Raw genomic sequence first — 23563 nt, forward strand, 5'->3', positions numbered from 1 at the left:
GGAGTTCCAGTTCCAGGCAAGATGCTGAGTCCGGGTCAAGTTGCAGTCCCGGCCAAGATGCCGAGTCTGGGCCAAGTTGGAGTTCCAGTTCCAGGCAAGATGCTGAGTCCGGGTCAAGTTGCAACTCCGGTCAAGATGTTGAGTCCGGTGAGAGTTGGAGTTCCAGTTCCAGGCAAGATGCTGAGTCCGGGTCAAGTTGCAGTCCCGGCCAAGATGCCGAGTCTGGGCCAAGTTGGAGTTCCAGTTCCAGGCAAGATGCTGAGTCCGGGTCAAGTTGCAACTCCGGTCAAGATGTTGAGTCCGGGTCAAGTTGGAGTTCCAGTCCCAGGCAAGATGCTGAGTCCGGGTCAAGCTGGAGTTCCAGTCCCAGGCAAGATGCTGAGTCTGGGTCAAGTTGCAGTCCCGGTCAAGAGGCTGAGTCCGGGTCAAGTTGCAGTTCCGGCCAAGATGCTGAGTCCGGAGCGAGTTCCAGTGCCAGCCGAGATGCTGAGTCTATGCTGAGTACCAAGTCCAGCCAAGATGCTGAGTCCGAGTTGAGTGGCAGTTCCGGCCAAGATGCTGAGGCCGAGTTGAGTGGCAGTTCCGGCCAAGATGCTGAGGCCGGATCAGATTGCAGTCTCAGGCAAGATGCTGAGTCTACTCTGAGTTCCCACTTCAACCAAGACGTTGAACCCCTCCTGAGTTCCAGCTCCAGCCAAGAGGCAAGGTCCAGTCTGAAGTCCTGTTCGAGTTCCTGTCCGGCTTTAGATTCCATGATGGGTGTGGGCTCTAGCCCAGTTCTGGCTGCTACAGTGGAGTGCCAGGAAGTCAAGGAAGTTGTGGATTCCTTCAAGAGAGGGTTCCTGTTGAATAGAACTCCACTTGTTGCATCCAAGACTCTGATCCTGCCTAGCAGCCGTTCTAAAGAGCCTCGTGGCGGCCAAAGCCATTCTGGTTTCCTAGTTCCAGATGTACTTGTCACGTCCTGCCCAGCCGCCCAGATTTATGTTGTGAAACCCATTGGGAGATTTCATCACAGCTACCCATGGAGACCTAAATTGTCTTTTGAGACCTGGGGCTCCCGTGGGGACACGGGAGCCTTGAGGGGGAGGTGCTGTTATGATTGGGGTCTGAACCCCTCTCAAACTTACCTCTTTCCTGGGGGTCAGCTTCTTAGCTGGCTTCTGTTTCTTTTCTCTTTCCTTTCTGAGCTGGCTCTGTCTCTCTGTGCTGGCAGCTTCCAGCAGCATGGGGTTAATTGTCTCACTTCACTACAGCTGTGTGTGTGTTGCCTGAGCTGCTCTAACTCTCTTTGGGTGTACTGGCTTCAAGGGTTTCACAGTTTTGCATTGGTGTGGGTTGGGCCTCTCTGGGTCAGTGTGCTTTTGCCTAGGTCTAGGGAGTGTGACATCATCAGGGAGGGCCTTGATAAGGAAGTGGTGTTGTTTCCTTCAGGGCCTTTGCAACAGTGGTGTTTGTTTTAGGTAGGGTGGTGCAGTGTGCACTTCTGACGTTGTGTCTAGTTTCCCTGCTTGCTTTTGCTAAGGTCCAGGTTAGTGTTAGTGCAGTGTGCACTGGTGACTGTGTGTTTAGCTTTCCTGCTTTTCCTTTGGTTCCCCTGCTTTTCCCTCTTGGTTTTGGAAGCATTGCTGTGTGTAGGGCTTTGGAAGCTCTGTTGCTGTTAGAAGTACTTCAGGGTTTGGTGTTGTTAGAAACACTGCAGAGTTTGCTGTTAGAAGTACTTCTGGTGTTTGTGCTATTGGGAGCATTGCAGTCTTTGCTGTTGGTGTATGGTGATTTAGAATCACTTTTGGCTTATGTGTTAGCTTCACTGCTTTTTCCTTGTGGCTCCCCTATCTTCCCTTTTAGTGCTAGGAGCTCTTCTGGTTGCTTGCCAGAGTAGTGCTTAGGAAGCACCTTGTTAGTTGTATCTAGCTTGCTAGAGCAGTGCTTAGGTAGCTGGTTTAGTTTTGTGTTTAGCTTATTAGTGTAAAGCTCTGCTTGTAGCTTGGTGCTTAGTAGCACCTGTGTTAGCTTTGTATTTAGTACCCTGCTCTGTTAGTTTAGGGCTTAGGAAGTCCCTTTCTTGAGCAGGGCTTAGGAGCTCCTGTTTAGTATAGGGCTTAGGAAGTCCTTTTGTCAGTTTACTGTTAGGAACACTCCTGCTGGTTTAGGGCTTGGGAGCAAGTAGATCAGTTTAGGTTTAGGAGCACTTCTGTTTCCAGTCCTGGTCCCTATGTCATCCGGTATCCAGTAAGTCCTGTCGGCTACTCGAACCCAGGAGCTCAACTCTTGGGGGGTTTAGTAGCTAAGTACAGGTGAAGCTGTTGGACCAGTCCAGTGTGCTCCAGTCCCGTGTTCCGGTCCTGTGTCCTCCAGTCCGGGGGACCAGTCCAGGGTGTTCCAGTCTGGTGTGCTCCAGTCCAGTGTGTTCCGGTCCGGTGTGTGTTCCAGTCCGGGGGATTGCAGTCCAGTGTTCCAGTTCTGTGTCCTCCAGTCCGGGGGATTCCAGTCCATGTGTTCCGGCTCACTGGGCGGTGCCTGCAGTCCCTGCCGGTGCCGGTGTGCTTGCCCAGCATTGGTTGGTGGGTTTTGCCTGCTGCTGTCACTCCTCGTCAGCAGCCCAAGGGCTCACGTTTGCTCCAGAGCCCGGCCCCGCGGGCTCTGAACCTGAGAACCTGACAGTACCTGTCCCATGCTTCCTTAAATTCAGATAGTTCTCTTCTCCACCTAAAGTTGAAATTGACCTGTTTTGGGGGTGGTTTTCATAGCATTAGGTGAAAGGGGAACAAGTGGTTTGGATAATCAAAGTCACATTGAGAAGTGTGTGAATGTGATCAAAGATGGGAAATAAAGACTGAACAGATGCAAGCATCTATGAAAAGCAACGCGTGCCGTAGATTTAATGAGGATTATGCATATTCTAATGATTCACAGCAGGGGCTGACCTAAAAGTCTATGCAAAGGTTTACTTTGTTTGCAAAAGAATATGCAAGGTTTCCGAGCTTTATTTTTTTTAATCTTAAGACATCATTATTTTAGTTGCTAAAAGGCAGAAAATAGCTATGTGCCAGAGATCATGCAGAGTCTATAATTTGGGTGAATTGATTAAGTCTCTGTGCTGTAGAATGTGGTCTTTTGCAAAGAGCTCTGCACATGAGTAACTCTCCAAGAAACAAGAGGCCACAAGCTATTCGGGAGGTCTTTTCTCCACTCTGAGACAAATAAATAAGTGTTTCATTTGTAGAAACATGTCGGCAGAAAAGAGACAAATGGCCCGACCAGTCCGCCCATCCACAGCAACCACTATCTCCTCCTTTCCCTAAGAGATCTCAGATGTCTGATCCATGCATTCTTAAATTCAGACACAATCCACAGGGAGGCGATTTCACGTGTCCACCAACTTTCCATGAAAAGTATTTTCCTACATTACTTCTAAGCCTATAACCTCTTAACTTCATCCTATGCCCCCTCATTCCAGAGTTTTCCTTTATTTTATTAATAATAATAATAATAATAATAGAAACTAGCAATTACAACAATAGTAACATCTGAACACACTGTGCATTGACAAAATCACCATTCCCCTGATTCTGTAAAGTTCGCCAGAAATTGTGTGTGCAAATTTAGGTGCAGTTCCAATTTGCGTATGCAATTTAATTGAATAACAAGTCAATTAGTGCCAATAAATTGGCATTTTTAACAAGCAATTATTGGCACTAATTAGATTTAATTGGGTATTATGTGTGTAAAGTTAGATGTGGGATCCGCGCCTAAAATTTATGCATGGCCCGAAAAAAGGGATGAGAAAGGGGATGGTGGGTATTTTGGGGTGGAACAGGGGCATGGTTTTGAGTTACATGTGTAATTACAGAATAAGGGTGCTCCACACCAGTGACGATCCTAGGTCGGCTGCCACCCGGGGCGGATCGCCGATGCGCACCCCCCCCCTGGGTGCAGCATGACACCCCCCCCAGTGCAATGACAACCCTCCCAGAGCATCAACCACCCCCCCCCCCCCCCCGGGTGCATTCTTGGCTGCTGGGAGCAGCCGCACGGCTCTCGGCTCCGCTGGCTCCCTGCTCCCTCTGCCCTGGAACAGGAAGTAACCTGTTCCGGGGCAGAGGGAGCAGGGAAACAGCGGAGCTGACAGACGTGCAGCTGCTCTCTGCACCCCTCCAGTGGCGTGCACCTGGGGCAGACCGCCCCCACCGCCCCGCCCTTGCTACGCCGCTGCTCCACACATAAATTAAGGCATGGGTATTTGCACTACATTTTTGTAGGTGCACATGGTCGTGTCTAAATTTATGCAAGACCATAATGCTTAAGCGCTATTCTATAAACCATCCTGAACTTTAGGTGCAGCTTGTATAATATCGCAAAACCAGTTTCTGTTCAGTGCCAATTTTTTAGGCAACATTTACTGAATCTAACCCCATATGTCAACTACAGAAAGCTGTGCTGCTTGGAGCTGGCCCCATCCTGTATCAATACCTTTGAATACCCTAGGTTCTTGGGAAGGACTCAATATTTAGTGCCAAATCCAGCCAAGAGAATCTGGCAGGCTATGAAAACATATGATAATAAATATTATTAGTATTAAATTATTAGGAAACGGGGTACAATAAGGGCTAGATTCAATATATAGTGCCTGGAAAATCAGTGTGGAAAAATATACGCCTAGGCATTTTCTGTAAAGTATGTCTAAATTTTATAGAATAGACAAATTTCTGAGCCATACATAGAATACACCGAGCACCTCTCCACGCAACCAAATTTGGTTGAGTCCATTTAGGCCATGTTTTACTTGGTGTAAATCCCGATGCCTATATTAGGCGCAGAATGGGTGTATGCTATAATAATGTGCATAGATTTTAGAAACGCCCATGACCCACCCAAGACACACCCATAATCATGCCCCCTTTTCAACTATGCAACTTGAAATTTACGCGTACCACATTACAGAATACGCTTAGCTAGTCGTGCATGTAAATCATAATTAATGCCAGTTAGTGCTGATAATTGCTTGATAACATCCAATTGACAATGCTGATAAGCTAGTTAACCAATTAAGTTACATGCATTGTTAAAGAATATGCTTCGATTTCCACGAGAAAATTAAGAAGTGATATATAGATTTTGGGGGTAAGCGCATTTAGTAGGGCCACCATAGACCAGTGGCGTACCAAGGAGGGGCGGGGGGGGTGGTCTGCCACGGGTGCACGCTGCTGGGGGGGTGCCGCGTGCCTGTCGGCTCTGCTGGTTCCCTGCTCTCTCTGCCCCGGAACAGGTTACTTCCTGTTCCGGGGCAGAGGGAGCAGGGAGCCAGCTGAGCCGACAGGTGTGTGGCTGCTCCTAGCAGCCAAGAAGACACCCGGGGGGGGGGGGTTGATGCATCGGAGGGGGGGTTGATGCGCCGGGGGTGTGTGTTTGATGCGCTGAGGGGGTTGATGTGCCGGGGGGGGGGGGGGAGCGCAGTGGTGATCCAACCCGGGTGGCAGCTGACTTAGGATCGCCACTGCCGGAGTGGCCTAGTGGTTAGAGTGGTGGACTTTGGTCCTGGGGAACTGGGTTCGATTCCCACTGCAGGCACAGGCAGCTCCTTGTGACTTTGGGCAAGTCACTTAACCCTCCATTGCCCCAGGTACAAATAAGTACCTAAGCCGCATTGAGCCTGCCATGAGTGGGAAAGCGCGGGGTACAAATAAAAAAAATAATAAAAAAAAATAATAATAGACCAGTGCTTCCCAAATCGGTCCTGGAGTACCCCCTTGCCAGTCAGGTTTTCAGGATGTCCACAATGAATACGCATGAAAGAGATTTGCATACAATGGAGGCAGTCAGTGCATGCAAATCAATTTCATGCATATCTGACTGGCAAGGGGGTACTCCAGGACCAACTTGGGAAACACAGCCATGTTTCCCCTTCAGAGAATAGTATACAGGTACCTTGAAACTCACTGATAAGTGCTGCTGTTGTGATGTGGCTGGAATTCCCTCTGTTGTCACCTTAAAAGTAGAATGACAGTAAAACAGATATGAACTCTAAAGTGTAGGATGAAATGATGGATGTAGTAGCTCAAAGAACCACATCTAATTCTCTTCTGTCCCTAAATATAACTTTCAAGTCCTCCGAGGGGTAGGTAGGGGACTGGCTTTGAGATAGTATTGTATCTATTGAATGAAATTTAAGATTTTCAACTTGACCTTTAAAATTCCGAGTTCTGGTCCACCCTTAGGACTGATTCACTTATACCCAGGGTCGCATTATGACTTTTGTGGGCCCCTCCCTTGGTAACATTTAATATATGATTGAGATTTTAATTTGAATTATATATATATATATATAAATATTATTTGTACTTTATGTATTGTATTCTATATATTGTGAATATTTTCAAGGTTGAAAGGCAAAGCATGAAAATAAATAACTTTTACTTCATTGTTATTCTTTCTCATTTAAAAAAAATAAGTTTTTCATGGGCCCTCCTAGACATTGTGTCTATTGTGCCTAATGGATAAATCTGCCCTGCTTATACCTTTCAAGCCCCATTCACTTATGTACTCATTCTTCTTTTACGTTCTCAAGGACACAAATTACTGTCCATTGTGTGCACGCCTTAGCTGTACTCATGATTCAGTTTCTATGTCCTAGGCCCCTTATTGTGGAACTCTCTTCCTCAGATTCTCCATTTAGAAATTTAAAGCAAATCTTAAGAAGTTTTATTTTGCTTTGGCATTTAGCCTGGATTAAGACTCCGAGGGGGGGGGGGGGAGAGGAGGAATGGACTAGGCAGAGTTGTGCTTCTTCATACCCTAAAACATTCTGATGTATGAACGAAGGATGATGGAGCAAATACAAAAACCTCTCAAATGTCATCAAGAAAAGCAGAAAATTATATCACAGAAAGATGAGAATTTTCTTTGAGGATCTCTTGGTTAATTTTATCTGATACATGCCTGATAGCACTGATAGCGTTATCCATTAAAACATGGAGAAGACTTTCGATCAGCCTGTTGAATGATCCAGTTTCCACTGATTCCTACACACTGCTAAACGTTTTTTTTTTTCCTCATTTTGTGTCTATGAGAAAATAAAGGGGTCCTTTTACCAAGGTGTACTTAGTGGATTCGGCACACTAATGCTAAGAAGCCCAGTTTATTCCTATGGGCTACTTAGAATTTTGCATGTGCTAATTGTTAGTGTGCGCTAAATCCATTAGTTCACCTTAGTAAAAGGAGCCCAAAGTGTATTATATCCAGCTCAGTGGGTTTTCTATTGTGTCGGGTGCAGTTATTTTCTTTCTGTACTCACCCTTTTGCTGAGCAGACACAGAGTCCAGGTCCACCCAAACCAGGAGGAATGCAAAAGTAAGGATAATGACACTTGTCTTCATGGTGCTGTCAAGCGTGTGGTTTCCAGTCACTAGCTCTGGCCAAGGCTGGGATATAAAGGCTGGATCAGGAAGGGCAGGGTTTGCTAAACAAATGATTTTCTAGGGAACTCCCAAACTCCAACACTAATATTGGTTTACTTCACAGTGACTCAGCCACCTCTCCCAGATGAGCATGAGCAAGTAAAGAAGCAGATTTTAAAAATTGTTGTTGTTAAGTAAATATTATACACTGCTGATGGAGCACAATGTATCTCCAATGTCAGTAGGCAGAGGTCTCAAGTTTTAGGTCTTGGATTGGTAATGGAGAAAAATTTAAGAGTTTGTTATTTATGTTTCCTTATATTTTAGCAGGTCAGGTAAGCCAGAGGCAGAGCCCCAGAGCAGTTTAAATAATTGGTTCACCAATGTTCCCAGCCCAGTGTCCCACCAACATTAATAAACTGTGGCAGATACATCAAACACATGGAGTGGTTCTAAAAGATGATGTATATTCATGAAAGAAAGTATCGTCATTTCCTACATGAGAAAATCAGTGGCACAAAACAGGAACAAATTTGCACTTGAAAAACATTGAATACATCTGTATCATAGATTATTATCTGGAGGGGCATAATTGAAAGGGGTGCCCAAGTTTTCCTGAGGATGTCCTCGCAGGATGTCCCGGCGAAGGGGCAGGGAAGCCCGTATTATCGAAACAAGATGGGCATCCATCTTTCGTTTCGCTAATACGGTTGGGGACGCCCAAATCGCGAAATTTAGGTCGACCTTAGAGATGGTTGTCCTTAGACATGATCGTCCCTGATTTTCGGTGATAATGGAAACCGAGGATGTCCATCTCAGAATCGACCAAATCCAAGCCATTTGGTCATGGGAGGAGCCAGCATTCATAGTGCACTGGTCCCCCTGACATGCCAAGACACCAATCGGGCACCCTAGGGGGCACTGCAGTGGACTTCATAAATTGTTCCCAGGTACATAGCTCCCTAACCTTCGGTGCTGAGCCCCCCAACCCCCCCCAAACCCAAAACCCACTACCCACAACTGTACAACACTACCATAAGTACATAAGTACATAAGTATTGCCATACTGGGAAAGACCAAAGGTCCATCAAGCCCAGCATCCTGTTTCCAACAGTGGCCAATCCAGATCACAAATACCTGACAAGATCCCAAAAAAGTACAAAACATTTTATACTGCTTATCCCAGAAATAGTGGATTTTCCCCAAGTCCATTTAATAACGGTCTATGGACTTTTCCTTTAGGAAGCCGGCCAAACCTTTTTAAAACTCCACTAAGTTAACCGCCTTTACCACATTCTCTGGCAACGAATTCCAGAGTTTAATTACATGTTGGGTGAATAAATAGTTTCTCTGATTCGTTTTAAATTTACTACATTGTAGCTTCATCGCATGCCCCCTAGTCCTAGTATTTTTGGAAAGTGTGAACAGACGCTTCACATCTACCCTTGCCCTAAGGGGTGAAGGGGGGCACCTACATGTGGGTACAGTGGGTTTCTGGTGGGTTTTGAAGGGCTCAAATTTACCACCACAAGTGTAACAGGTAGGGGGGGTGGGCCTGGGTCCGCCTGCCTGAAGTACACTGCACCCACTAAAACTGCTCCAGGGACCTGCTGTTAGGGAGATGGGTATGACATTTGAGGCTGGCATAGAGGCTGGCAAAAATATTTTTAAAGTTTATTTTTAGGGTGGGAGGGGGATGAGACCACTGGGGGAGTAAGGGGAGGACATCCCCAATTCCCTCCGGTGGTTATCTGGTCAGTTTGGGCACCTTTTTGAGGCTTGGTCGTAAGAAAAAATGGACCAAGTAAAGTTGCCCAAGTGCTCATCAGGGACGCCCTTTTTTTTTCCATTATTGGTCGAGATGCCCATGTGTTAGGCACGCCCCAGTCCCACCTTCGCTATGCTTCCGACACGCCCCTGTGAACTTTGATCATCCCCGCGACGGAAAGCAGTTGAAGATGCCCAAAATTGGCTTTTGATTATGACGATATGGGTGACCCTGGGAGAAGGACGCCCATCTCCCGATTTGTGTCGAAAGATGGGCACCCTTCTCTTTTAAAAATAAGCCTGCTGGACATCTGGGGGAGTAAGGCCAGAAGGGTTGAAATTGGGTCAAGTTCTTTTGCTCTGACTCTCCATTCTTTTAACAGTTTTTCAAGTAATTTGCTCCTCTCTATTTCTCTTTTTCTATCTCCTCCTTTCCTATTTATTCTATCTCCCCTACTAGCTCCCCTTCCTTCAAATTTCTTCCTCCCTCCCATACCTCCATATCTGTATTCTGCATTCCAGATGTTTTCATGTCACTCCTCATCAATCCTTTCTCTCTTTTTAACTCTTGCCTCCATCCTTCTCTCTTCCTTCCATTCCTTTATTCTATCTTCCTCTCTTCTTCTTCCTACTGTCCCTCCCTTATTTTCTTTAAACCCCATACTTTATCCTCCCTTTTTATCCTCCCTTTTTTTTTTGTTACATTTGTACCCCGCGCTTTCCCACTCATGGCAGGCTCAATGCGGCTTACATGGGGCAATGGAGGGTTAAGTGACTTGCCCAGAGTCACAAGGAGTGCCTGTGCCTGAAGTGGGAATCGAACTGAATCGAACTCAGTTCCTCAGGACCAAGGTCCACCACCCTAACCACTAGGCCACTCCTCCTCTCCATCTTTACTGAAGGGGTGGTGAGTGTGTGGAACAGCTTCCCTATGGAGGTAGTGGAGATGAACATGGGATCAGAATTCAAAGGGATAATGCCAGAGAATCTCTGAGGGAGAGTTTAGTAATTTGTGTAGATGGACAGATTGGATACATCACACCATTTTTATCTACTGTCATTTTCTACAATTCTGTCTAGTCAATATTCAGTCAGCAAACACTGACTTCTGTTAAGAACATAAGTATTGCTTTTCTGGGACAGCATCCTGTTTTTAATAGTGTCCAATCCAGGTTGCAAGTACCTGGCAAGATCCCAAAACAGTGCAATACATTTTATGCTGCTTATCCTAGAAATAAGCTGTGGACCCCCCCCCCCCCCCCCCCCCCCCCGTCCATTTTAATAATGGCTTATGGACTTTTCTTTTAGGAAGCTATTTTTAAAACCTGCTAAGCTAACTGCTTTTACCACATTCTATGGCAACAAATTCCAGAGTTTAATTACAAGTTGAATGAAGAAATATTTTCTCTGATTTGTTTTAAATTTACTACTTTGTAGTTTCATTGCGTGCCCCCTAGTCGTAGTATTTGGAAAGAGTAAACAAGCGATTCACATCTACCCATTCCATTCCACTCATGATTGTATAGACCTCTATAATATCTCTCCTCAGCCATCTTTTCTCCAAGCTGAAGAGCCTTAGCTGCTTTAGCCTTCCTCATAGGAAAGTCGTCCCATCCCCTTTATCATTTTCATCACCCTTCTTTGTGAGGCTAGTGTGGGACAAACACTTTAGCTGGCGGGTGTTGGGGACCCCCACCAGCCAAAATGGGAGCCCCCAGAGCCAATTTGGGGGGGTCTTGTTGCCCCCCCCCATAGCTACACCACTGGTCTAGCCAAGTTAATAACTTTTCATTGTCTCTGATATGAATATAAACTCTGAAATCAAGGGGGTTGGGCATCACAGTAAAAGCACCACTTAAGAGCATGGTAAAGGCTTTCTATGGGAAAACTCTCTGATATACATATTTTAGTGTGTTAAAATTAATTTTATCCAAGATGTTTCCAGCAATTGATAACTGAGCAATACAACAGTACTGCAGACAGCCCTTTTGCCTTTGTTTTTGTACATGATAAAAATGAATGTCTCAGAAGTCCTGAGAAAGCACTTGGTTATTCAAGCATGTATTACTTGTTCTCTGATCAGAAGACAAACATCAAAGCAGTGGTGACACATGAAGCATGCATCTGAAGATGTGACCTCTTGTCGTCAAAAGTTTAAGCTTCATTACCTCTGTTAATTTACAAGGTTCCAATGGCCTATAATACAGCTTGTAAGTACATCTTACTGTATAGAAATTCCAATTTTTTAAAATATAAATTGATATACCTATATGACTACAGTACATGTATGAAAAAGTGAGTAAGAATTTTACTTCATCTGAAATTTTGGATAAAAATGCACAGCGAGGGATGAATTCTTTTAATATGGGTTTATTCTTTCCAACCCAATAGAATGTTGGAAAGAAATTATACAGAGTCAGACAAAGTGATCTCTCTATCTAGTAGATGGTAAAATTACTCTCTGAAAACTTATGAGAACACTAGCAAATTTAGGGACCCTTTTACAAAGGTGCACTAAGCCCTAACACGGGCTTAGCATGCCTACAAAGGCTTACCACAGGACGCGCGTAAGTGTCTTGCAGCAATTTTTGTGTTTGCACATGCTAAATGTGCATTATTTATTTTTTAATTTATTTTTCGAAGGGGGTGTATTATGGGTAGAGAATGAGCATGGAAGCAGTAACCAATTAGTGTGTGCACATTAGTGTTCACTAAAGGGCAGGGGGATTCTATATATGGTACCTAAAAAATTGGCAGTGAAAAGAAAAACGCTTAGCACTATTCTAGAAACATCACCTAGAGTTAGATGTGGTTTATAGAATATGCATAAGGCCTGCCTACACGACTAAAGTTTAGGCACAGCCATTTACATCAATGAAAACCTGGTATAAATGACCACACCTAACTTTAGGTGCAGATTGGGTAATTCTATAACACTTTACATAAGCTTTAGGAACACCCACAACCTGCCTATCAGGCTCATTTTCAAAGCACTTAGCCTCCCAAAGTTCCATAGAAACCTATGGAACTTAGCCTCCCAAAGTGCTTTGAAAATATGCCTCTATGTCTCCCATGGCCATACAAACAAAAAAAGTAACACTGGGCCTTCAGGACTGAGACAATAGTGGTTCTTTATTGACAAGTGACCCGACACGGGCCGTGGTTTGGCGCAAAGAGCGCCTGCTTCAGGGGTCAAGGTGTCTATACTGCAATGTGTGAGGTATCTAGGTCCAATGCCTCAGATAGCAGGAAAGTTTCTCATAAGTTAGCGTGTCTGTAAGAGAATTACAGCCGCAATTCGAAGATAGAGCTCCGTAAGAAGCCTTCTTGTCTCTCTCAATGTGGTAGAATTTACACAGACTACTTTATAGAACATGCTTAGCGAGTAGTGCGGTAAATTCTAATTAGTGGCAATTGGTGCTGTTAGTTGCTTGTTAATATCCAATTATCCATACTGATTAGCCTGTTGACCAATTAAATTGCACATGCAAATCAGCTACCTGTGCCGATTTACGCGTGTAACTTTAGGCATAAGTACATAAGTACATAAGTAGTGCCATACTGGGAAAGACCAAAGGTCCATCTAGCCCAGCATCCTGTCACCGACAGTGGCCAATCCAGGTCAAGGGCACCTGGCACGCTCCCCAAACGTAAAAACATTCCAGACAAGTTATACCTAAAAATGCGGAATTTTTCCAAGTCCATTTAATAGCGGTCTATGGACTTGTCCTTTAGGAATCTATCTAACCCCTTTTTAAACTCCGTCAAGCTAACCGCCCGTACCACGTTCTCCGGCAACGAATTCCAGAGTCTAATTACACGTTGGGTGAAGAAAAATTTTCTCCGATTCGTTTTAAATTTACCACACTGTAGCTTCAACTCATGCCCTCTAGTCCTAGTATTTTTGGATAGCGTGAACAGTCGCTTCACATCCACCCGATCCATTCCACTCATTATTTTATACACTTCTATCATATCTCCCCTCAGCCGTCTCTTCTCCAAGCTGAAAAGCCCTAGCCTTCTCAGCCTCTCTTCATAGGAAAGTCGTCCCATCCCCACTATCATTTTCGTCGCCCTTCGCTGTACCTTTTCCAATTCTACTATATCTTTTTTGAGATACGGAGACCAGTACTGAACACAATACTCCAGGTGCGGTCGCACCATGGAGCGATACAACGGCATTATAACATCCGCACACCTGGACTCCATACCCTTCCTAATAACACCCAACATTCTATTCGCTTTCCTAGCCGCAGCAGCACACTGAGCAGAAGGTTTCAGCGTATCATCGACGACGACACCCAGATCCCTTTCTTGATCCGTAATTCCTAACGCGGAACCTTGCAAGACGTAGCTATAATTCGGGTTCCTCTTACCCACATGCATCACTTTGCACTTGTCAACATTGAACTTCATCTGCCACTTGCACGCCCATTCTCCCAGTCTCGCAAGGTCCTCCTGTAATCGTTCACATTCCTCCTGCGACTTGACGACCCTGAATAATTTTGTGTCATCGGCGAATTTAATTACCTCACTAGTTATTCCCATCTCTAGGTCATTTATAAATACATTAAAAAGCAACGGACCCAGCACAGACCCCTGCGGGACCCCACTAACTACCCTCCTCCACTGAGAATACTGGCCACGCAATCCTACTCTCTGCTTCCTATCTTTCAACCAGTTCTTAATCCATAATAATACCCTACCTCTGATTCCATGACTCTGCAATTTCTTCAGGAGTCTTTCGTGCGGCACTTTGTCAAACGCCTTCTGAAAATCCAGATATACAATATCAACCGGCTCCCCATTGTCCACATGTTTGCTTACCCCCTCAAAAAAATGCATTAGATTGGTGAGGCAAGACTTCCCTTCACTAAATCCGTGCTGACTTTGTCTCATCAGTCCATGTTTTTGTATATGCTCTGCAATTTTATTCTTAATAATAGCCTCCACCATCTTGCCCGGCACCGACGTCAGACTCACCGGTCTATAATTTCCCGGATCTCCTCTGGAACCCTTCTTAAAAATCGGAGTAACATTGGCTACCCTCCAGTCTTCCGGTACTACACTCGATTTTAGGGACAGATTGCATATTTCTAACAGTAGCTCCGCAAGTTCATTTTTTAGTTCTATTAATACTCTGGGATGAATACCATCAGGTCCCGGTGATTTACTGGATTCCATATATTGCGCCAAGATTTCCATTCAGAAATCAAAGCATATTCCATAACAACATGCATAACTTAATTAGTTAACAAGCTAATTAGCACTGTTAATTGGATGTCAGCAAGCAATTATCAGCATTAATTGGCATTAATTGAGATTTACATGCACAACTTGCTAAGTGTATTCTATAATGTGGTGTGCGTAAATTCCAAGGTGCATAGTTGGAAAGGGGGCATGGTTATAGGTATGGACATTTCTAAAATCCATGTGATTATAGAACACACCCTCTCTGCGCCTAATTTAGGCGTCAGGATTTACAACAAGTAAAACATGGCCTAAATGGATGCAACCACATTTGGTCACATAGAGAGGCGCTCAGTGTATTCTATATACCGTGTGGAAATTTAAGTCTGTTCTATAAAATTTAGGCATACTTTAGAGAATACGCCTAGGCGGAATTCTTTCCTGTCCAGATTTTTCAGTTGCCTTATATAGAATCTAGCCCTATATATAGAATCCCCTGGTAACTGGTTAACGCAGCCTACATTATTTTTTTCCAGTTGCCACATGCTAATTCTAATATTAGTGTACAGCCTGAAAAAAATAATAGAAAAATGGCTATTTTATAGAGACACTAGAAATAGGCTTAGCAAACAATAAAAGTCCTGCATTAGGACGTGCTAAGCCCATTTCTTAGCACACCTTAATAAAAGGGCCCCTCAGTATTGTGGCGAAGAATAGCAAAGGTATCCCTGTAAGACCCCTAAGCTTAGCCCAAGAAACAAGAAAAGAGGAGGGGAGAGTAATCCTCAGCCTAGGGACAGACCTCAAGGTAAAGAGGATTCTGGGAGACGGGGGCATGCCCCCCAAGCCCAATAAAGGGGTGGAAGTAGAAGGAAGGAAGTTGAGACAGGAAGGGGAGGATCTTGAGCCCTTGGACTGTGAGCACACACCTTTTAAACCAGATGAGAGCTCAGTAGAGCTGAAGGTGGAGGATGCAAACTGCATGGAGACCGAAGGGGCAGGAAAGCTCAATTCCACTGAGCCTATGAAGTTAAGTTTGTGAACATTATCTTGCTATCTTTTTTTTTTTTTTTTTAAAGAAAACCAGGATGGAAGGTTTTAGTTTGAAAGGGTCAACAGCAGCTTTGGGTGGTTCCAGTGTGATTGCAAACACTGTGGAAGGAGGAGGACTGCACAGCCTTGGCAAAAAACAGAAAAGCCAAGGTTGTACTTTTGTTGAACCCAGTGCTTTTTTAATGTTTGGTGTTCAAACCAAAAACAACAACAAGACAAAGACATTGGATTTTCTGTTTCTCCATTAAAAGACTCCTAGGGATGTGGCATGTAGTGGACATTGGAGAAGGCAGTGTTTTGGGGTGAAAGGGAACACCCTAGTGGTGAAATAATTGAACTGAGTACTGCATGATGTTGTAGAGAAGTCCCACCTCCAGTCTGGTAGCCCCTGTGCTACCTTGGAGAAAGGAGGTCTCCTAGAAGGAGAGCATCACCCTGGTGAAGTAGGAAGTACTCCTGAAGCCAGGACCTGCCCACCAGGGGATATACTATCCTCTCGCACCAAGGATATGTCTCCAAGTGCTGCCCGGGAGGGAAGGGTTAGGACAGCTGTTGTAGTTGGTGATTTGATCATTAGGCATATAGATAGCTGGGTGGCTGGTGGACGTGAGGATCGCCTGGTGACTTGCCTGCTTGGTGCGAAGGTGGCGGACCTCACGCATTACCTAGATAGGATTTTAGATAGTGCTGGGGAGGAGTCGGCTGTCTTGGTACATGTGGGTACCAATGACATAGGAAAATGTGGGAGAGAGGTTCTGGAAGCCAAATTTAGGCTCTTAGGTAGAAAGCTCAAATCCAGATCTTCTAGGGTAGCATTTTCTGAAATGCTACCCGTTTTACGCGCTGGGCTCAAGAGACAGGCAGAGCTCTGGAGTCTCAATGCGTGGATGAGACGATGGTGCAGGGAGGAGGGTTTTAGATTTGTTAGGAACTGGGCAACATTCTGAGGAAGGGAGAGCCTATACCGAAAGGATGGGCTCCACCTTAACCAGGGTGGGAGCAGGCTGCTGGCATCCGCATTTAAAAAGGAGATAGAGCAGCTTTTAATCTAGAAATGGGGGGAAGGCCGACAGTCGCTCAAAAACGCATGGTTCAGGATAAGGTATTTTTCAAAGATATCACCAAAACAGGGAAGATAGGGTATCCTGATAGTGAAGTTGCAAAAGAGACCGTAGTAGATCAGGTGTCCTTAAATAAAAATAAAAATCAGACAAAAGATTGCAAATTAATACTGTCAAGTACTAAGCATGATGTAAATAGGAACAACAAACATAGTCTGAAATGTCTATATGCGAATGCCAGGAGCCTAAGAAATAAGATGGGAGAGTTAGAATATATTGCACTAAATGAAAAATTAGATATAATAGGCATCTCTGAGATCTGGTGGAAAGAGGATAACCAGTGGGACGCTGTCATACCGGGGTACAAATTATTTAGATTGTGAGCTCGTTGAGCAGGAACTGTCTTTTCATGTATGGTGTACAGCGCTGTGTATGCCTTGTAGCGCTATAGAAGTGATAAGTAGTAGTAGTTGTAGTTATGTACTTATGTTATGTAAATAGCTGCTGAAGACAAGGCAGTGTTTTGGGGAATTTGTTTTTTTCTTTTTTTGAATGGGGGGAAGTTCTTGCGACTGCAGTGGTGACTTCCTCATGGAAGCGTGTGCAAGAACTGGAAAAGAGCAACTGGACTGTTGAACCGGAACTTTTCAAAGCTTATATTGCAGATCCTCATGACAGTATGTAAGAAATATCAATTGCTTCTTACATACTGTCATGAGTATCTGCAAAATAAGCTTTCTAAAATAGGCGAGATTGCACTGGAGGCTCCTGAAAAATAAAACCTCTAAAAAAAAATGTCCTAATGCATTTCTATGGGAGAAGCAGTTCTAGCAACTTTAACAGAGATACTGGTTTACTGTAACATAGCAGTTAGAAAATTGCACCTTTCAAACTGCCTTCCCTCTACTTTTCTGATCACAGACAAACAGAGAGAACCAATACAGATATATACACACACACATACATACATACATACAAACAAACAAACAAACAAACAAACACAGAGGCAAATACAGATACACCCACCTGTGCAAAAAAAGAGACAAACTCATAAATATACACAAAGATAAAACGGATACACACTCGAACACAAACACTCTCATAACCAAAACACACTCATTCACATATTCAGAAAACACATGCAAGATACACACATTCACAAACAAAACATCACATAAACACATACATACACAGAGAAGGGTTGGAAATAATGCCATAAAGCATGCTCCTTATATATTTCCTCTATCCTTCTTCTGCTCCTATGCCTGGTAGGCTGGTTCTGACTGCTTTAGATGTATATTTCATTTCCTTTGTTGTAAATTTTTGCTGTGAAACCTAGTGATCAAATTGTACAGTTTTCTTAATGGTTGCTATGTAGAATGACACCTAGTTACTAAATCATGTAGAGGCCCTTTTACTAAAACCCGATAGAAAGCGGGCTTGACACGTTTTTACATGGGACTTTCCCCCCTGCTAATCCCATTTCTAACGTGGCCTTGAGGCTTTTGTCAAAACCCCCCCTTTTTTTTCAGATCATGCACTAAAGTTCACATTAGCACGTTACCTGTTTAGGAGATGCTAAGTACTCCTGTGTTAAGTCTGCATGATTCAGTTAATGTGCACTAATGCGAACACATTAAGGGGCCCTTTTACAGAGCGGCGGTAAGCCCAACGTGGGCATACCGCTCGCTCTTTCGGGACTACCGCCGGCCCAATGTAGCCACAGGCGGTAGTCCTGCCCTGAGCGCACACCATTTCCGGGGGAAAAGGAAAACCCCCAGAAATGGCTTGCGCTGGCAGTAACCCTACGGTAATCAGGCATCATCGAGTGCTGTCCAGTTACCGCTGGGTTAGAGCGGGAGTCCTTATCACCACCTCAGTGGGTGGCGGTAAGGGCTCCCTGTCGCATGGCCATGCAGTAAGAGTTCTCTTACCACATGGCAATGTGTGCTGGGGGACTTTTTACCCGCTGTGGTAAAAAGGGCCCTGGCGTGTGGGAAAAATGTCCCCCGCTGCCAGCGCAGGGCCCTTTTTCCCACGCTCAGTAAAAGGGCCCCTAACTGAGTAATGCTCCCTGCCCATTCCACTCCCATGCCACATCCCCTCTAAAAAAAAGTAACGTGCGCTTAGCGTTTACTGACAAGCAGATTACTGCAAAACGTGTTAATGTGTTTTGCAATAAATCATTTCCCACATGTTAAGCACATGTTAGAGCTTAACATCCTTTAGTAAATGGCCCCATAGTTTGCTACTAGTTGCTATGTGTATGGCCTCCTAGTGGTTGAAAAGCACACCAACATTTAATACCTTGGGCCAATGGCACACAGGGGGAATTCATCAAGCAGCCTTAGGGTTTAACGAACTTTAATGTGCATTAAGGGAATTAGCACATGCTAAATGCTAACAGCGTATAGGTACAAAGAACATAGCAAATGTAAGCAGATAAAGATCATATGGCCTATCCGTTCTGCCTATCCATGCCATCTACTCTTCCTATCACTCTCTTAGAAAACCTATGTACTTGTCCCAAGCTCTCTTGAAGTCAGATATGTTTTCATCTCTACCACTTCCACTGGGAGGCTGTTCCACGAATTCACCACCCTTTCTGTATTTTCTCAGGTTACTTCTGAGTCTATCTCGTTTCACATCCAGCTTATGCCCCCTTGTTCCAGAGTTTCCTTTCAATTGAAAGAGATTCATCTCCTGTGCATTTATGCCATGTAGGTATTTAAGTGTCTCTATCATATCTCCCCTCTCCCGCCTTTTTTCCAAAGTATACATATTAAGATCTTTAAGTCTGTCACCGTACACTTTATGATGAAGACCACAGACCATTATAGTAGCCGTCCTCTGGACCAACTCCATCCTGTTTATATCTTTTTTGAAGATGTGGTCTCTAGAATTGTACACAATATTCTAAATGAGGTCTCACCAGAGTCTTATACAGCAGCATCATGACCTCCTTTTTCTACTGCCCATTCCTCTCCCTATGCACCCAAGCATCCTTCTAGCTTTTGCCGTCGCCTTTTCTACCTGTTTGGCCACCTTAAGATCATCATGTATGATCACATCCAAGTCCCACTCCTCTTTCATGCATAAAACATCTTCATCCCCTAAACTGTACTATTCCCTCAGCTTTTTGCATCCCAAATGCATGATGCTGTATTTTTTAGCATTAAATCTTAACTTCCAAATACCAGACCATTCCTCTAGCTTTACTAAGTCCTTCCTTATGTTATCCACACCATCAAGGGTGTCTACCCTACTGCAGATTTTAGTGTTATCCATAAAGAGGCAAACCTTACCAGACAGCCCTTAAGCAATATCATTTGCAAAAATGGTATAAAATGGATTTTGGCATTTAGCATGTACTAATTCCCTTAATGCTTGTTCGCGTTAAACCTAAACGCTGCTTGGTGAATTCCCTCCTCAGTGATTAAACTGTAAAATCCATTCTTTGAGATATCAACACACTGTTTAATTTTATTACTATTCTTTCTAAATTTACAGAGCGCCAGATTCTATATATGATGCTAACAGTTACGTGCGTTAAATTGGGCTCACGCCTAATGTAATGTGTGTAATTGAGTAACAAGCCAATCAGCTCTGATAATTGGGTCAAAACAATTGGCAATAATTAGGATTTACTCGCATTTCGTATTCCTAACGTACATACATATTTGAGGGCATGGATAGGGGCATTTCTGGGGGCGTTCCCAAATGTTATGCACGTTGCTGTAGAATATGACCATACTGCACCTAACTGTAGGTGGCAGCATTTAAGCCTGCTCATAGCAGGTCTAATTGCAGGTGCCTACCATTAGGTGCAGTTTATGCCTAAGCGTGATTCTATAAAGGACGCATACTCTTTATAGAATTGCACTGTGTGTTAAATTTTCAGCACCGATTTTTAGACGCTACTTATAGAACAAACCCTAGAATGCTTAAGCACTGTTACATTCCAGCTGCTCTTCTCCTCTTCCCTCTCCTGTCTATGTCAGAGAAAAGCACATACACACACACACACACACACACACACGCACACGATACAGATATATACATACTATATACACAGAGGGAACACAGATACAAACACATACAAGCACGTGAAGAGGGGTTGGAAAGAATTCCATAAGTCTTGCTGCACATGCTTTTCCCTCAGGTTTTCTTGTCATACCAAAAAATATGATATACTGCCGTTCTGAATGCAGTAGTAAAATAGAAGCATTAGATACTATTTTGATTTCCTTCATGTGCAGGCTTGTTTGACCTTAATGATCAAATGCAATTGTTTTTTATTTTTCTAACACACCACCCACTTATTTCAATCACTTTGTGGGGGATTTTGAATCCAAGAGCAACAGAGTTCCAGTCTCTTAAATCTTGTGTTTGTTTACTGACCTAATTACCTTCATTGCTTTCATCATAATAATGAAGCAGAAAATCTTACTCCCATGCCAGAGGGTAAATAAACCGCAAGCAGAGGTGAGGGATGTTCTAAAATCATCACAACCTTTGCTTTATAGAGTGTAAACTGAAGAAATAAATGCAAGGAAAGATCAGGGATGAGGACAGGAAAAGGAGGAGGTTCAAGGGAAGCAGTTATTAGGATTGGGTGTGATGAGGTGGATACTTCAGGGAGTTATTGTTGAGCAGCAACTCAAATTCTAGTAAAAATACAGATGAACATGTTCTAACATGTGTTTTAAGATATTTTTCAAATGAAACACCAGCATTTTATATATTGAGGCATCAAAAGACATATGAGAAGAGACCGGAGGACCTGAATATGTATACCCTAGAGTAGAGGAGGGAAAGGGGAGATATGATACAGACATTTAAATACTTGAAAGGTATTAATATAGAAACAGATATTTTCCAGAGAAGGGAAAATGGTAAAACTAGAGGACATGAATTAAGGTTGCGTAGACTTAGTAATGTCAGAAAATTGTTTTCACGGAGAGGGTGGTTGATGCCTGGAATACCCTCCTGAGGGAGGTGGTGGAAAAACAAAAAACTGTGACAGAATTCAAAATGGCATAAGATGAAAATGAATGGCTTCTTAAAGGGTTTCATATGTGTTTGCATGTCAAGTGGTGCTTAGATAGCAACTCTGGCTGTATCACCTAAGGCCGGTGCTGGACTGACTTGTACATTCTGAGTGCTGCATATAGCAATCCGGTGGGCTGGAGAGAGCTTTGATGGAAACTCCAGTAATTTGGAACATGAGAACAGTGCCAGGAGGACTTTTATGGTCTGTTTCCTGCGAATGACAAGACAGATTCGGATTTGCTTTGATGGCAACTCCAGTAGTTGGAACAAAAGGACAAAGCCAGCAGACTTCTACGGTCTATGCCCCTGAAGCAACAAAGAAATGCCATGATCAAGTATATAATGCCAGGTTCATTGTTGATTTAATCTAGAATTGAGAATGAACGTGACTGTTGGGCAGACTGGATGAAGCATTCAGGTCTTTATCTTCTGTCACTTACTGTGTTACTATCCTGCTTACTTTCGAAGGAGAAGGCCGGCCATCTTCCGACACAAATTGGGAGATGGCCAGCCATCTCCTGAAGCTGGCCAAATCGGTATAATCGAACGCTGATTTTGGCCGGCTTCAACTGCTTTCCGTCGCAGGGCCGGCCAAAGTTCAAGGGGGCATTTCGGCAGGGTATGGAAGGCGGGACGGGGGCGTGGTTATGAGATGGCCGGCTTCGGCCGATAATGGAAAAAAGAAGGCCGGCTCTGATGAGTACTTGGCCGGCTTCACTTGGTCCATTTATTTTTAGGACCAAGCCTTCAAAAAGTGCTCCAAATGACCAGATGACCACTGGAGGGAATCGGGGATGACCTCCCCTTACTCCCCCAGTGGTCACCAACCCCCTCCCACGCAGGTCCCTGAAGCAGTTTAAAGTGGGTGCAGTGCACTTCAGGCAGGTGGACCCAGTCCCATCCCACTCTACCTGTTACACTTGTGGTAGTAAATGAGAGCCCTCCAAACCCCCCCAAAACCCACTCCCCACAACTGTACACCACTACCATAGCCCTTAGGGATAAAGGGGAGCACCTACATATGGGTATAGTGGGTTTTGGGGGGGATTTGGGGTGCTCAGCACACAAGGTAAGGGAGGTATGCACCTGGGAGCTATTTTTGAAGTCCACTGCAGTGCCCCCTAGGGTGCCCGGTTGGTGTCCTGGCATGTCAGGGGGACCAGTGCACTACAAATGCTGGCTCCTCCCATGACCAAAGGGCTTGGATTTGGCCGGGTTTGAGATGGCCGCCATTAGTTTACATTATTGCTGAAAACCAAAGCCGGCCATCTCTAAAGCCAGCCCAAATGTTGAGATTTGGCTGGCTCCAACCGTACTATCGAAACAAAAGATGGCCGGCCATTTTGTTTTGATAATAGGGTCAGGATGCCGCTTTGCGGGGCCGGCCTTGAAGATGGCCGCCCATATAGATGGCCGTGCCCATTCGATTATGCACGTTACTATATCATTAGAATATCATCAAGACATATCCATATTTTTAGGATAAAGGCTTAAGGGTTGCCTTTTCTAGAAGTAAGAACCTTAAAGAGATTTTAAGTCCTGCCCTACAGTTGAAAGATGATCTAGCATTGATATGTACAATGAATCAAAGCAGGGTGGTGGGTCACTTTAAATGTGGAGCCTGTCAAGTATGCAAAATCACTCTACAGATGAAAGAGATTATTAATCCTGTTGACAACAAAGTTTATAAACTAAGGGGCGTTACCAACCGTAGATCTGATTATGTAGTATCCACCCATTTTGTATTCCAGTTGTGGAGAGGGTTCATTCAAAAGTGAAGGTTCTAGATTAATAAAAAAATCATTGTCGAGATGGGGAATTATCTCAAGGAGTTGTTAGCTGGAAAGGAATATCTGAAAGAAGTAGAAAAGCAGTGGGTAAAGCTGAAAGGAGCTATTTTAAGGGCTCATGCTCATCCCATGTGTAGACTCCCCTTGCATTTATGTGCTATGCCGCAAATGCTGTTATAAAATAGTGCTTAGGTGCCCTACTGGCACTAAAGCACTTTAGTAACTGGAGAACTAGGCCAATACTGGTCAGATT

The 23563-nt window shown here is 44.2% G+C and overlaps 1 protein-coding gene across 3 annotated transcripts in view; it reads right to left on the reverse strand.

The window, feature by feature from the left end:
* Window positions 1-7429, reverse strand: part of LOC115462678 (WAP four-disulfide core domain protein 5-like) — a 28652-nt gene extending 21223 nt beyond the window's left edge. Inside the window, exons 1-2 of one of the 3 annotated variants that reach the window (XM_030192681.1) lie at window positions 7295-7429; window positions 5929-5988 (exon numbers count right to left, since the gene is read on the reverse strand). In XM_030192681.1, coding sequence (XP_030048541.1) covers window positions 5929-5988; window positions 7295-7376 — 142 coding nt within the window. In that variant the 5' untranslated portion in view covers window positions 7377-7429. The remainder of the gene's footprint in view (window positions 1-5928; window positions 5989-7294) is intronic. The other 2 variants (XM_030192682.1, XM_030192683.1) reach the window with 2 other exon arrangements.
* Between the last annotated feature and the right edge of the window lie 16134 nt (window positions 7430-23563).

The sequence above is a fragment of the Microcaecilia unicolor genome, chromosome 2 (assembly GCF_901765095.1).
Source record: "Microcaecilia unicolor chromosome 2, aMicUni1.1, whole genome shotgun sequence".
Classification (NCBI taxonomy): domain Eukaryota; kingdom Metazoa; phylum Chordata; class Amphibia; order Gymnophiona; family Siphonopidae; genus Microcaecilia; species Microcaecilia unicolor.